At 45.6% G+C, this 14,128-nt stretch overlaps 1 protein-coding gene across 1 annotated transcript; it reads left to right on the top strand.

Moving 5' to 3' along the window:
• Positions 1 to 936: 936 nt before the first annotated feature.
• Positions 937 to 11,651, top strand: LOC139326250 (vomeronasal type-2 receptor 26-like; the record flags this gene model as incomplete). The annotated part of the gene is made up of 3 exons (XM_070956406.1): positions 937 to 954; positions 2,769 to 2,883; positions 10,798 to 11,651. Coding segments are annotated over exons 1-3 (987 nt in total), but the record flags the coding sequence as incomplete, so codon positions are not given.
• Positions 11,652 to 14,128: the final 2,477 nt, after the last annotated feature.

Raw genomic sequence — 14,128 nt, 5'->3', positions numbered from 1 at the left:
GGGGGTCCCGATATGGATCCATTAATCTTAGATCCTTTGGAGGAGGAATCCAGAGGAGAAGGAGGGGAACCATCTCAACAGATCTGTCCAATTCAATTACTCAGGGAATAATGTTTCCAAAGAGTAGATAACATGGCATTTTTATATTAAACTCTGCTCATTTGAAAATGCTGTATTCTTTTTTAAATGAATTCCTGTATGCATGAGTTTGTTATTAGCATCATGGAATTTCACCTTTGTTCTGTCCAGTGGTGGGTTTCAAAAATTTTCACTACGGTTGGTCAGCGTGGCTAAGTGGGGGGGCATGTGACTGAGTGGGCATGATGTTGCTCACACTCACACCCACTCAGTCACATGGCTCCCCCATCTAGCCACACCCAGGGCCGGATTTTCCTATAAGCTAACTAGGCTTCAGCCTAGGGCCTCAAGATCAAGAGGGTCCTATATTCAAATTGTTAGCAAAATTAAAATTACACTTTCACTATAGGTGAAAGGGCCTCATAAGTGGAATAGCCTAGGGCCTCTTTTCATCTAAATCCGGCCCTGGCCACACCCATCTAGCCACATAGGTAGGATTGTTTTGGGAATTTCCACCTATCTAACCCCGCCCTCCCTTTGCCAATTCCCCCCGTTTCCCCTCCTTTAGTGGCCCTGGCCCTAGCCACCTTCCTCCCCAATCACCGCCTCTTTGTTCGGGCTGCTTACCTTCCGCAGCAGCTGGTCCAGTGTCCAGAAGGCAAGCTGACCGGAGTTTTCGGCAGCCCCCAGCCAGCCACTGCTGATAGAAAGTGGCTGGCAAAAAAGCCTCTTTGAGAGCCGCTTTGCGGCTGCTGGCCACAGGCTGCCGAAAAGAACCGGCAGAAAAAGCTGCTGCTGTCATCACCATGTTAGACTTGCAAGGAAATGGGATGCACGTGCGTGAAGAACATAGTGGCGATGAACATGGCGGCCAGGGTGAGCAAGTGGCGACTGGGGGACTGGTTCGTGGGCATGGCCAGGCGGCCATTGCTACCGGTTCAGTGAATTTGGCCAAATTTTCACCAACAGTTCATGCAAACCAGTGGGAACCGGCTGAATACCACCTCTGGTTCCGTCCCCACTGCAGGTGGGTCTGTGTGCAGCTCAACAGGCAGCTAAACCCCCCTCTTCTCCTCCAGTGAAAGGGATCCTGGGGTGGATCTGGGTGTTTCATTGGGAGAAAAGGGCACGGAGAAACTGAGGAGATGCAAAGAGTGAGAATCAAATATAAATAGGAGATCGGCAGCATTAACTAAGAGCCAACAAAGAAGCAGCTGGAACCTCTCCAGGGATGCTCCGTGTGAGGGACGGAGGCCTCCGGATGACCATGTGTCTCGGTCAAACCGTCTGCTTCCGTCTCCTCCAAAGACTGAGAGAAAAGGGAGTCTGGCTTCAGACCATACAGTGAGGCTTATCTGCCCCCGGCCACTAGGTGGGGCTAGAGCAACAACTGCACAGTAGATACATGTTGTTGCATGACACAAATTTATAAATTTGGAGGAGACCCTGAGACCATCTAGCCCAACCCCACCTCGCATTAATTTCGCATTAAAATTAAATAAAATTAGCACATCTGGAGGTGTTTTCCATCAGGATGATTAGGGAGAAGATTAGCCTGACAACTTTCTTCTTGATCAACCCTGCTTTCTGGGAATCAAACTATTGTTTTCAAAGAGTTTATGAATCATCTTTTTTTTCTCTGTTCATTTTATTTGTCATCTGCTCTAGAGTATTCCTTATAATTGACCAATTGTGTCGATTATATTTTCTCTATATTTTGTCAATATATGATTGACAAATTTTTCTCAAAGTTTTTCATTCACTTTTGAAGATAATGACAGTATTTGTATCCTAATTAACCATATTTGGAGATTAGACAATTGTTGAAGAAAGATTCAATGTGGGATAAGAAACAAAATTTTCTCTTTTTCAAATTCCTGGATGTTCCCATTCTAGTTTCATCCCTTTCTGGAGAAGAATGAGTTTTGGAATATTTCTGAGAGGAAACTGTACTTGGACCAAAATGGAGAGATAACAGCAGATCTCGCCATTCGGGCTTCCTTGGTTCTCCCCAAGGATTATCCCAAGACAGAGGCTCTGGCATATTTTCTAAGACAGAAATTTACTATCAGAGGAGGTGCTCTTTCATGGCTAAAGTTGCTCAATAAGGTGGGAGAAATTTTGGTGTGTTTTCCAAAGCCTGAGATCCCATTTCCAGTGGGCAAAGCCTAGAGTCTCCAGGGTGGTTGGCCTCCCATGACAGATGGTGTCATCTAATGGAAGTTCTTCAACAGACAGGACCTAAGTGGAGTAGCTTTGCCTTGTTTTATGGAAACCTTTCAAGATCTTACTGGTCAGAGGTTTCTTTCTTCATCATAGTTTTACTCTACATTAAAAAATCTAATGGAATAAAAGTTTCCTAAAAGTTTTACAATAAACTTTGTTCTCAGTTTTAATAAGAATATATCATGATACTTAAAAAAAATCAATTCCATCTCTCTAGACTTTATTAAATAGAAAATTACTTTATTGTAATGTTAAATTCCAAGAGCAAAAGGAACTAAATGAAGAATCTGCCAGTTGTTTTACCTCCTGCATCTGTTTAGGAGTAGTCAGAGGTTTCATATTTACCCCAATGAAGACCAGAGGCTACTTCTCTCCATCCATTTCTACCTCCATTTTCCATGGACGGAGAGTCCTAACACCTTTTCTTTGGGATTCTTTGTTTTTCTGCTCAGTCTCTGCCTCAGTCCAAATGTGTGGAAAGTTGTCATCCTGGATTTGTCAAGAGGGCTCGAGAAGGAGAGCCAGTTTGCTGCTATGACTGCATTCCTTGTCCGGAGGGGACCTTCTCCACTCAGGAAGGTGGGTCACCCTGAGGAAAATGGGAGGTTTGTGGAACTGGTTCCAAATTAAAAGACAGATTGAAGCTCACCTGATTTTTTATTTTTAACCTGCACAATTTCTTATCTAAACGGAAGTAAACAAAAAGACTTGGAAGGAGGGGCTGGGAAAGAGATGGGAGGAGGGGGTGGCAGGCTGGGCAAGCTTTACTAACAGCAGAGGAAACATCTGTTCTGCTTTTTAGTTTGGATATGTGCTGCTAAGAATTGAGCTAGAAGGGACCTTGAAGGTCTCTTAGTCCTACCCAATGTTCAAGCAGGAGACCCTATACCATTTCAGGCAAATGAGTGTCCAGTCTCTTCTTGAAAACCTCCAATGTTGAAGCACCCACAATATGAAGGCCAGCTGTTCCACTGGGTAATTGTTCTCACTGATAGGAAGTTTCTCCTTAATTCCAGGTCGCTTCCAGATGTTACAAGATACAATTCCCCTTTTTCCACCAGATGCGTCCCAAAGGATTCCAGTACCCAGCAATTCTCCAACTGCTGCTCCATTTCAGATGGACCCTGATTGGCCTCTTTGCTTCAGACACAGAAGAGGGAGAGAATTTCAATAGGACTTTCCTTCCTGTGCTTGACAGGAATGGAATTTGTCTTGATATATCGCAACAATTTTCACCATCTGAACATACAGCCCCCCTCAGGGATGCCCTCTCTAAGTGGAGACAAGTCAATGTCTTTGTTCTCTTCATAGAACATGTTTCCCCTTGGACCAGAATTCTTCCTTTCCATTTAACACTTAGGTGTTTGCCAAGACCCATTGAAGGGAGAGTCCAGATCCTCACAAATTTTAAAGACTATACAATAAACAAGCAAAGACTTTTTTTTAAAAAAGGCCAAAAGATGATGCCTTTGAACCCCATTTCTTTGTGGAACCCTTGTCTCCATCCATTTCTACCTCCATTTTCCATGGATGGAGAGTCTTAACATCTTTTCTTTGGCATTTCCTTTTTTCTGTTTAGTCCCTGCCTAAATTTAGTCCCTGTCTAAATGGAGGAAAATTGTCATTGTGCCTGTTTGCTGCTAGGACAGCGTTCCTTGTCCGGAGGGGACCATCTCCACTCTGAAGGGGTTGTGAAGAGATGGGAGGAAGGGGTGGCAGACTGGGAAAGCTTTACTAACAGCAGAGGAAACATCTCTCCTGCTTTTTAGTTTGGATAAGTGCTGCTAAGTTCACCTTTCTAGGAACATCTGAGTTCTTTGAAACTAGATGAATTGTTTGAGGTCCACCTTCTGAAAGACCTTGCAATCCGCTTGTCAGGTGCGACCACCACGGTAGCGATCTCTGGCCAAATCGATCTCCATGTCAGCAGCCAGCACATACCAACTTTGAAGATCCCAAGGGGCCCCTCGGGAGCAGCAATCCTTGTAGACATCCTTATTTATTTATTTATTTATTTATTTATTTATTTATTTATTTATTTATTTATTTATTTATTTATTTAATTTTTCAACTACCCCTCTCCCGAAGGACTCGGGACGGTGAACAGCCAGGATTAAAAAACATACAATATAAACATTAAAATACTTTAAAACATAATTAAATCTATGTTGGCTTCCCCAATTTAAAACCCCATACCCATAAAATTAACCTATTAAAAAATTTTAAGCCAGCCCCTCTTGCTGAAATAAAAAAGTGTTCAGAGCCCAGCGAAAGGTCCAGAGGTCTGGGATCAGTCGTATCCCTGGGGGTAGCTCATTCCAGAGGGCGGGTGCCCCCACAGAGAAGGCTCTTCCCCTGGGTGTTGCCAGCCGACACTGTCTGACCGACGGCACCCTGAGGAGACCATCTCTGTGGGAGCGTATTGGCCAGTGGGAGGTTATCGGTGGCAGAAGGTGGTCTCGTAAATAACCGGGCCCTAAGCCATGGAGCGCTTTGAAGATGAGAACCAATACCTTGAAGCGTACCCGGAAGAGCACCGGAAGCCAATGCAGCTCGCGCAGGAGAGGTGTTACGTGGGAGCGCCATGTCGCCCCCATAAGTACCCGCACGGCTGCATTCTGCACCAGCTGGAGCCTCCGGGTGCTCCTCAAGGGGAGCCCCATGTAGAGAGCATTGCAGTAGTCCAGGCAGGAAGTGACGAGGGCATGAGTGACCGTGCATAAGGAGTCCCGATCCAGAAAGGGCTGGATCACTGGTGTATCAGGCGAACCTGATAGAAAGCCCCCCTGGCTACGGCTGTCATATGTTCTTCTTCTTTTTTTTTTTTGAAAAGTTTTATAAGAAATTCAAACAATTTTCTCCCCCCACCCTTTCCCCTTCCCCACATAAATTGTACATTTTCTTATACATAAGAAATCCTACATATACATGTTTCCCTTAAAGAAAGCATTAAAATAAGACATTTTAATTACATTTGGAGTTGCTCTTCTTCTCTTTCTTCCCTCATTCCACAACAAACCTTCTTCTTCTCCTCCTTTCTTTCCCTTCCCTCCCTCTTCTCTCCTACTTTCTCCTGCCTCCTCTCCCACCTCATCCTACTTCCTTTCCCCCACTTCTCTCTTCTTTTCCCCCTTCTTGCCTTCACTCCTACCCCTATCCCCTTCCCTTCCCTTCCCTTCCTCCTCTTTCTTCCATTCCTCACCCTCCCTCTCCTCCTCCTACCCCCTCCTCCTCTCTGCTTTCTAACTTCTTTGCTGTGAAATGTTTTCCTCCTTTAGTGTCGTAGCAACTCCTGTATTCTGCTCATATAATATACTTTCTTCTGCTAAAACATTTCTCTATTCACCACCTTTCCCCCCCATCCCTTATCCCCCCCTCCCCACCCCCCTGATTTCCCAGAGCAAAAACAGGGTATAGCATCTAACAAACATATACTAAAATAAACTAACAAATTATAAAGTTCAAAACTCCCACATGTTCTTTAACTCCCTTGCTCCAATTCATCAACCTCCCTTTTATAAATTCTCAAAACCAATTAAATTAAATTCATTCTTCCTACTTATAAAAAAGAAAAAGAAAAAACTTTTTCTTGATGTATAATCTGATACTTTAGCAGTCTTACAAACAGTAGAAATCATGAATAAATTCCATTTCTATTCCAGAAAAAAAGAAAAAAAGAAAAATTTTTCATCTTAAAATCTTACACATTTTATCTCATATATCTTTTAAAATAATATAGTCTTATGTTAAGCATTTAAAAAATCTCTTAATACCTTTAAAGCATTTATTTACCAAATATAAATTTCAGAATCTACAGGAGGGTGTCTTTCAATTTTTCAATTAACCGTCTTAATACCTCTAACTTTTTAGAGAGCAACCCTTAACTATCCAAAACTAATTATCATTTTGCAATAAAATTCGGAATTTAACATTAATCCTCTTCGCTTCAAAGGGTTAGACATCTTAAAAACTTATACAATTTATCTCATATATCTTGTAAAATAATATAACATTTTAAAAATCTCTTAATGCCATTAAAACACATATTTGCCCGATGCCAATTTCAAAATCCACAGGTAGATATCTTTCTTAATCTTCTGTTCTTCTCTTCTTTCTATATTTTTTCCAATCCTTTTTTTTAATAAATTCTGTCAACAGTCCCCCCAATTTTATTTTTGAAACTTTTAAAATGGTGATTTGAGGTTGATGCGCGTTTTCTAACTTGAAATCCCCATTTCGTCTCTTCTTGCTTGTATAATCATTCAGTCCATTTCTTTGTCCATATAGCCAAAATTTGTTGCCATAAAGATTGTCAGCTTGCAATAAAGAAACTATTTGTTGCTTTTCTGTCATTTGAATGGAAACGTCCACCAAAACCTTTGTTTCAACTGTACCAGCTAGAGTCTTAATCCTGTCCATCTCCTGATCTTCCAAAAACAAATTTCTCTGAATAATTTCCTGCTGTCCCTCTAACAACTGCTTATATTTTCCTGAGCTGTTTTTTGAAAAAGCCCTTTTGATTGTATCCAACAAGGCTGAAGTAAAAAAGTCTAGAAGTTCTTGAAAAGCCTGGACAGTCACAGCTTGGGAATTTGCTGATTCACCAGCCCTGTTGTCAGCCATATTTCAGCCACTTTGTATTCATCCAGCTATCAGGACAACAATTCAACTCTTTTCCACGCAGTATAAAAACCAGATTTTAGTCAGTACCAAATTCTTTTCCTCAATACCAAATTCTTTTCCTCAATACCAAATTCTTTTCCTGGCCGCTTCCCCTTTAAAACTTTCTCTTAGGGTGTAATCCAGTAGCTGTAAAGTGTTAACAAGCCATTAACAAGCACTTTCCCTGGTAGTTTCCTCCTCCCGCCCTCAGGCGCCATTTTCTGCATTTAAAAGCGGAGTTAAAGTGTTACTTGCAAATTTTCCTTTTGTTTTCTCCTGATTTGCTCTGTCTGCTATCAAAGTAAAGATGTTAAAAGTCCCCCCCCCGTTGATTTTCAGCAGATTTTGGTCGCAGCTTCTAGCTCCGCTTTAGCGGAGTCGTCTCTGGTCCGGAGTAGCTTGACAGGCTTCTATAGGAGCCCACACCCTTTATGCCCCAGGATTTCTCCTAGCGCACTTGGGGGGCTCTACCTCCGCCTGTCGACTCTTCTCTCTCCCCTTTGCCCGGGGAGAGGGTTCCAAGCCTCCAGACAGCAGTTTTTCGGCTGTTCTGTGGCTTTTACGGAACCAGAGAACGGGTGCTCATAAAAGAGCGTCTTCAAAGCTTGCGGAGCCAAGCGGAAGTCCGTCATATGCTCTTCTAAAGACAGCCGTGCATCCAGGAGGACACCCAAGTTACGCGCCCTCTCCGTGGAGGCCAATATCTCGCCAGCAATGGCACCAGCTGGCTATATCGGGACGCCGGCAACCACAGCCACTCAGTCTTGGAGGGGTTGAGTCAAAGCCTGTTCCTCCCCATCCAGACCCGCACGGCCTCCAGGCACCGGGACATTACTTCAAGGGCATCATTGGGGTGGTCTGGGGTGGAGATGTATAGCTGGGTGTCATCAGCGTACAGATGGCACTGCACCCCAAAACCATGGATGATCTCACTCAGCGGCTTCACATAAATGTTGAACAGGAGAGGCGAGAGGACCGACCCTTGCGGCACCCCACAAACCAGGTGCCTTGAGGTAGACCTCTGCCCCCCAGCCAACACCGACTGCGACCGGTCGGAGAGATAGGAGGAGAACCACCGTAAAACAGTGCCTCCCACTCCCAACCCTTCCAGCCGGCATAGCATGATACCATGGTCGATGGTATCAAAAGCCTCTGAGAGGTCTAATAGGACCAGAACAGAGGAGCAACCCCTGTCCCGAGCCCTCCAGAGATCATCAGCCAATGCAACCAATGCCATTTCCGTGCTGTACCCAGGCCTGAAGCCGGACTGTAACAGATCTAGGTAGACAGTTTCATCCAGGTACTGCAGGAGCTGTGGCGCCACCACACTCTCAACAACCTTCGCCAGAAAGCGAAGGTTGGAAACTGGACGATAGTTTGCCAAAACAGCTGGGTCCAGAGAGGGCTTCTTGAGGAGGGGCCTTACCACCGTCTCTTTCAAGGCCATCATTGAGGCCATCCTTATAGCATTCCAGCAGGGCAACTTCTGACCACCCTCTCATGTGGCGCACCAGCTCGCGGAACTCCTGGGTGTATTCAGCCACCGATCTCTGCCCCTTTATGGTGGAGATCCGCCCCTTTATGGACTTCATCCTGATTCTTGCAACAATCAGCTAATGGGTCCTCAAAGCGCGCTCTGAGGGCTGCCATAAACTGGTCATAATTTCTCATCAAAGGGGAATCTTCATTATGGAGTCCCACCATCCACTCAGCCGCTACCCCCTCCAGGGCCATGGTAATGCACCTCACATGTGCAGCATCTGAGGTGAAATCCCCCCCCCCCATTCTTGCATGTGGTTCCACACTTGGGTTAGAAAGAATCCCAATCCCTTAGGATCTCCCCTGTATTTTATTGATAGCAGGGGGATTTGGGGCTTTTTTCGTCTCTGTGGCAATGCCTGCCCACTAGGGGGCCCTGGATTGCAGCCTGAGCTGCCTCTTCCCGGGATTTGGGTCTAAGCAAGCAGAAGCTTCAATTTCACCCCCCAGGGCGATCAGCCTCACAAACACACACACACACACCGCAGGCAATCCATACCTTTCACAGGCTCTTCGACTCTCACAAGCCTCTCTCAGTAGTTGTAAAGCCTGGGTCAGCAGGAGGTCTTCTTTCTGCTCTTCCTGCCAGGCAGCGTCTCCGTGTCGGTGTCTGGTGGTTGTTACTCCAGGGAGGATCTCCTCCGGCTCTGGCAACCACCCCACACCCAGCGACCATTTGGCTCTCACTGGCTTTTCCTCAAGCTGTAAATCAGCCATCCACTCCGAAGCTTCCCAGTTGGGGCGTGACTGGATCCAGCAGCTCCCATGTCCTCCTGGTTGCTGCCTTGGTCAGACATTCTTTGCTCAGCCGCCACGGTAGTTTTATCCGGGATGGCTGTTAAAGCAGACTTTGCTTAATGTCAGGTATGCCTCCTTTCAGTACTCAAGAAAGAGAAACCCCGACTCCATTTTCACAGAGAAAGGTACTTTTACTGAGTATGAACTGAACGCAACCAAAGAAAAGCAAGGTCTGAGGCAATAGGCACGAAAATCACATATAGAAGGCACCCCCAAAACCCTTCCCCCAAGGGTCCAGTCAGGATTATCCAATCCACATCCCCCCAGGGTGTCATGTGGGGTGCAGCTTCCAATGGCTCCATCTGTTCTGTCCCCATCCCACACGCACACACACCAACAGACGTCCAAGAGTTAAAAACAAAACCAGCCGACAAAATCCTTATCCTTTTGATAACGGAACTTGGCAGCAACCTAGTGGCTGCCTGCCAAGAATCTTTTACTCACAAAGGGAAGAGATAACTTCTCTCCGCTTCTGTACATCAAAGTAAAATGTTCAATAATTACTGAGTAAATTAAGTCCAGTTCACAAATATAGTCCAGCAAAGCCTATAGCAAAAGTCCGGCAATGCAGAATGGCGTGGAAGTTTTCAGCTTTGTTCGTCACAAGGCTTGACTGGCCACCACCCTCCCTTTTATACCCTGTGGGGTGTGGTACAGTGACTCAGCCTAATCTCTGGCACGCCTCCTCTTCTGTTGCGTGCGCTTATCTCTCCAACGCTGGCATGGATCCAGCCAAGACTCATCCCCGTCACTGTCCAACTGCGCATGCGCGGGGATACCTGGCTCCTGGCCAATCTGTGCTCCGTCGGGAGACACCTGAGGCATTGCCAGAGAGGAGGGTCCTGGAGAGGGAGGCCCGGCCAACTCCTCTCCTTCCCTTTCAGAGCCTTCTTCCTCCGATAAGACGGGCTTGGGGGTTGGAGACACAACACCATCCTTCTGGTATGCCAGGACGGTTGACCTTGACTGCTTATCAGCACACCTTCCAGCTGCAGAGAAAACTTTCTCCAATTCACTCCCTGTTACGAGACATCTCCACCAGCTCACTTCTCCCCTCCCAACTATCCAGACAGCTCCCCACTCCCCCGTTACAATGGCAGCCGTAGCAAGCAAACAATATAGAAGCGGAGGCAGACACCACTGTATATTGGATCTTCCCCTTGAGGATCGCTGAGAAGGTGTCCCTGGTCCACAATCTGGTGCTGTGGATAGTTATGGGGGGAACTCATTACACAAATAGTCTGCCAGGCTTGTAGATCAATCAATCAATCAATAATCAGAAGAGAGTTGGAAAGGACCTTGGAGGTCTTTTAGTCCTACCCCCTGCTCAAGCAGGAGATCTTATGCCATTTCAAAGGAGTGACTGTTTAATGAAATCGTTAAGAAATACTTCTTGGAAAATGCCTGTGGTATCAGCTGTTATCCAAAGAAGGTTTTTCTTGCAAGAGAAAATGACAGAATATTAAAGAAATATTGCTTTTTTTGCTTTCTCAGATACGGAAAAATGCACCAAGTGTCCAGATGATAAATACCCAAATAAGGATAGAGTCCAATGTATGCGCAAAGTCATAACCTTCCTGTCTTATGAAGAACTTCTGGGCATCATCCTGATTTCTTTTGCTCTACTCTTCTTCCTAACCACAGGCCTTGTTTTAATCAACTTCATTAAATACGGAGAAACTCCCCTTGTCAAAGCCAACAACCGGGACCTCTCGTACATCCTCCTGGTCTCCCTCCTGCTTTGCTTCTTGTCTCCTTCTCTCTTCATTGGTCAACCAAGGAAAGCCACCTGCCTTCTCCGACAAATGGTTTTCAGCCTCATCTTCTCAGTTGCTGTTTCTTCTCTCTTGGCCAAAACTATCACGGTGGTGCTGGCCTTCCTGGCCACAAAACCAGGAAGCCGAGTGAAGAGATGGTTGGGGAAGAGCTTGGCCAACTCCATCATCCTTTCTTGTTCTGCTCTCCAAATTATCATCTGTTCCACCTGGCTGGGAGTTTCTCCCCCCTTCCCTGACTCTGACCTCCACTCCCAGCCTGGAGAGATCATCCTGCAATGCAACGAAGGGGCCGTTGTCATGTTCTACATCACCCTCAGCTACATGGGCTTCCTGGCTGCCATCTGCTTCACGGTGGCTTTCCTGGCCAGGAACCTGCCTGGGGCCTTCAACGAAGCCAAGCTGATCACCTTCAGCATGCTGGTCTTCTGCAGTGTCTGGGTGACTTTTGTGCCCACCTACCTGAGCACCAAAGGGAAATCCATGGTGGCTGTGCAGGTCTTCTCCATCCTGGCCTCCAGTGCTGGTCTGCTGGGCTGCATCTTCATCCCCAAGTGCTACATTATCCTTCTGAGGCCAGACCTCAACACAAAGGAGCAGCTCACGGCCAGAATAAATATAAAAGCATGAGATATAACACCATTATGATAGTGGAAGAATTATTAAAGTTTCTTTTATTTGAAAGGAGATATTCTTTCCATTTAGATAGTATGCAGGAGTCAAAGAAAATCATATCTATATGTTTCAAAATGGGAAATTCTTGAATGACTGGAATTCTCTCCAACCACACAGATTGCTGATCAATTGGGAATCTGTTTAAGTCTCAGAATGGTTCCTAATTGCAAATAATTTCCAAATTCCATTTTAAGGAGATAAGAAAAGCTCTGATGGCTCAGACTAAGGTCAGTCTAAGATTCACAGAGACCACACAAATCCCTCTGGTTCTCCCACAAGCAGAAGGCAGAGAGACTTATGGTTTTTCCCAACATGGAAGTGGTGTTTCCCACAATTTCACTTTCCTCCATCACACCATACAATATTGGAGAATATTGGGAAGGAAGCAGATCTGAAAAGGGGATCCAGCAGGTCACTGGTCACTTACTAGACATTTAAAATTAAATTCAATAACCACAGAGATCCCAGTCCATCTTTCCTTGCCCAGAATGACTTCTCCTCCACCTTTGGCCCTTTGCCTTTTTCAGCAGGAAGCCTCACTTCTGGAGAAAGCCCTGAGATGCCCTCACCCAGCCCGTATTTTCTAAAAATGCTCCGGTAGCCCCAGAAGCCTTCGTGGAAAGAAGCTTTGGCAGAGACTGGCACTCTGCTTTTAAGCACCCAAAGTCTGGGTTACATTTTGACTTTTCCTCTTTACAACCACATCAGGTGGCAGAGACCTTGGGGGATGCCTGTCAAACTCTGGTTGCCCATCCCCATCTGAAAGGCAGAGGAATTGGAGGATGGAAGCAGGTAACACTAAGGAGACCTCAGCTGTTCCTTGACTCTCTTCTGACCAAACTTTGGGGGAAAAGCTGGGAATAGCTACACATTTGATTCTTTGGATTTTAATTGACCGATTGCATTTTCCATTATTGTCACTATTCCTCAATTCCTTTAAATTATGATTTGCCCTCCCTGTTCAACAATTGTCCTAAAGGATCATTGAGATTATAAAAACTGGAAGACAAACACATGTACAATATTATGTCCTGTTCTGGAATATACGGTAGGTTCTCTCGAAACCTATATTCTGATTTTCCAAACAAAATATTAATGCTATTACTTTGTCTTCTGGCTGACAACTGTCACTATTTGGTGAAGGCCTGCAATTTCCCTCAGAAAATGGGACTCCATGAAAAGTCTCCGAAAAGAGAAAACAATTCTTCATAGGCCACAATCAGGGGTGAAATGCTCCCGGTTCGGACCGGATCGCCCGATCCAGTAGCGATGGCGGTGGGTGATTCGGAGAACCAGTAGAAAAATCCCTGCCCCCCCCACCCCCATGCCCAGCTGAGCCACGAAATCATCAGAGGCTTTTTTTTTTAACTTTTAAAAGCATTTTTTCTACAACCTCTTCGGCCAAAAAAAATGCTTTTAAAAGTAAAAAAAAAAAAAAGCCTCTGATGATCACGCAGCTCAGCTGGGATCGTCAGAGGCTTCTAAAAGCATTTTTTTCTGCAACCTCTTCGGCCAAATCGGTTGTAGGAAAAAAAATGCCTTTAAAAGCCTCGCAGATGATCCCAGCTGAGTTGCCTGATTGGCAGAGGCTTTTTCAAAGCATTTTTTTTCTGCAACCTCTTCAGCTGAAGAGGTTGTAGAACAAATGCTTTGAAAAGTTAAAATAAAAAAAGTTGGCCACGCCCACCCAGTCCCATTACCCCACCCCCACCAAGCCACGCCCACAGAACCAGTAGTAACAAATTTTACATTTCAAATTGAAAGGGATTGTCGGATACGTGTAAGGTTTGCACAACTTTTGATACGGAAACATCTGCAGGATTACTTCTTCTTCTTTCCCCGTGAAAGGAATGAACATTGTCTTGCGAGGAAAGTATTTGGGGAGAAGAACTCCACGCGCCCCAACTCGCAGAAATAAGTGGAAGCGCCGCCGTCAATCAGGCTCTGGGGGCGGCAATTAGGCGGGGGGGTATGGTCGGACAACCGCCGCAATGCGCATGCACCCTTTCACTGCGAGGAGGCGCTCGCATGCTTCCTCTTGAAGCTGCTTCCCCCTGACCAGGTAGGCAGTCCTGCTGCAGAGGCCCTAGAAAGAAATCCCGGCAAGCCAGTGCAATCTCTCCAGGACAGCCCTTCTTTTCTGCCCCCGCATGTGTTGGACTACAGTTCCTATGGTGCCCAGTCGGCATTTTAGAGCTTGAGGAAAGCCGATACTTTGCATATATTTTGAGACTCCGATCAGCCGGCATTGTGGGAATTGCAGCCCAAAGGTACGGAGGCCGTTGTGCTGTCTTCTTCTGACATGATGTGGGATTAAATTAAACCTTTTCTCTTCCTTTGGGGTGTGCAGAGATTGTGCTTTTTCTCATCCCATC

The sequence above is a fragment of the Pituophis catenifer genome, unplaced genomic scaffold, assembly GCF_029215685.1.
Source record: "Pituophis catenifer annectens isolate HBS135680 unplaced genomic scaffold, rPitCat1.0.hap2 SCAF_20, whole genome shotgun sequence".
NCBI lineage: Eukaryota > Metazoa > Chordata > Lepidosauria > Squamata > Colubridae > Pituophis > Pituophis catenifer.
The sequence above is the reverse complement of the archived record's forward strand: the minus strand, read 5'-3'. Positions and strand labels throughout refer to the sequence as shown.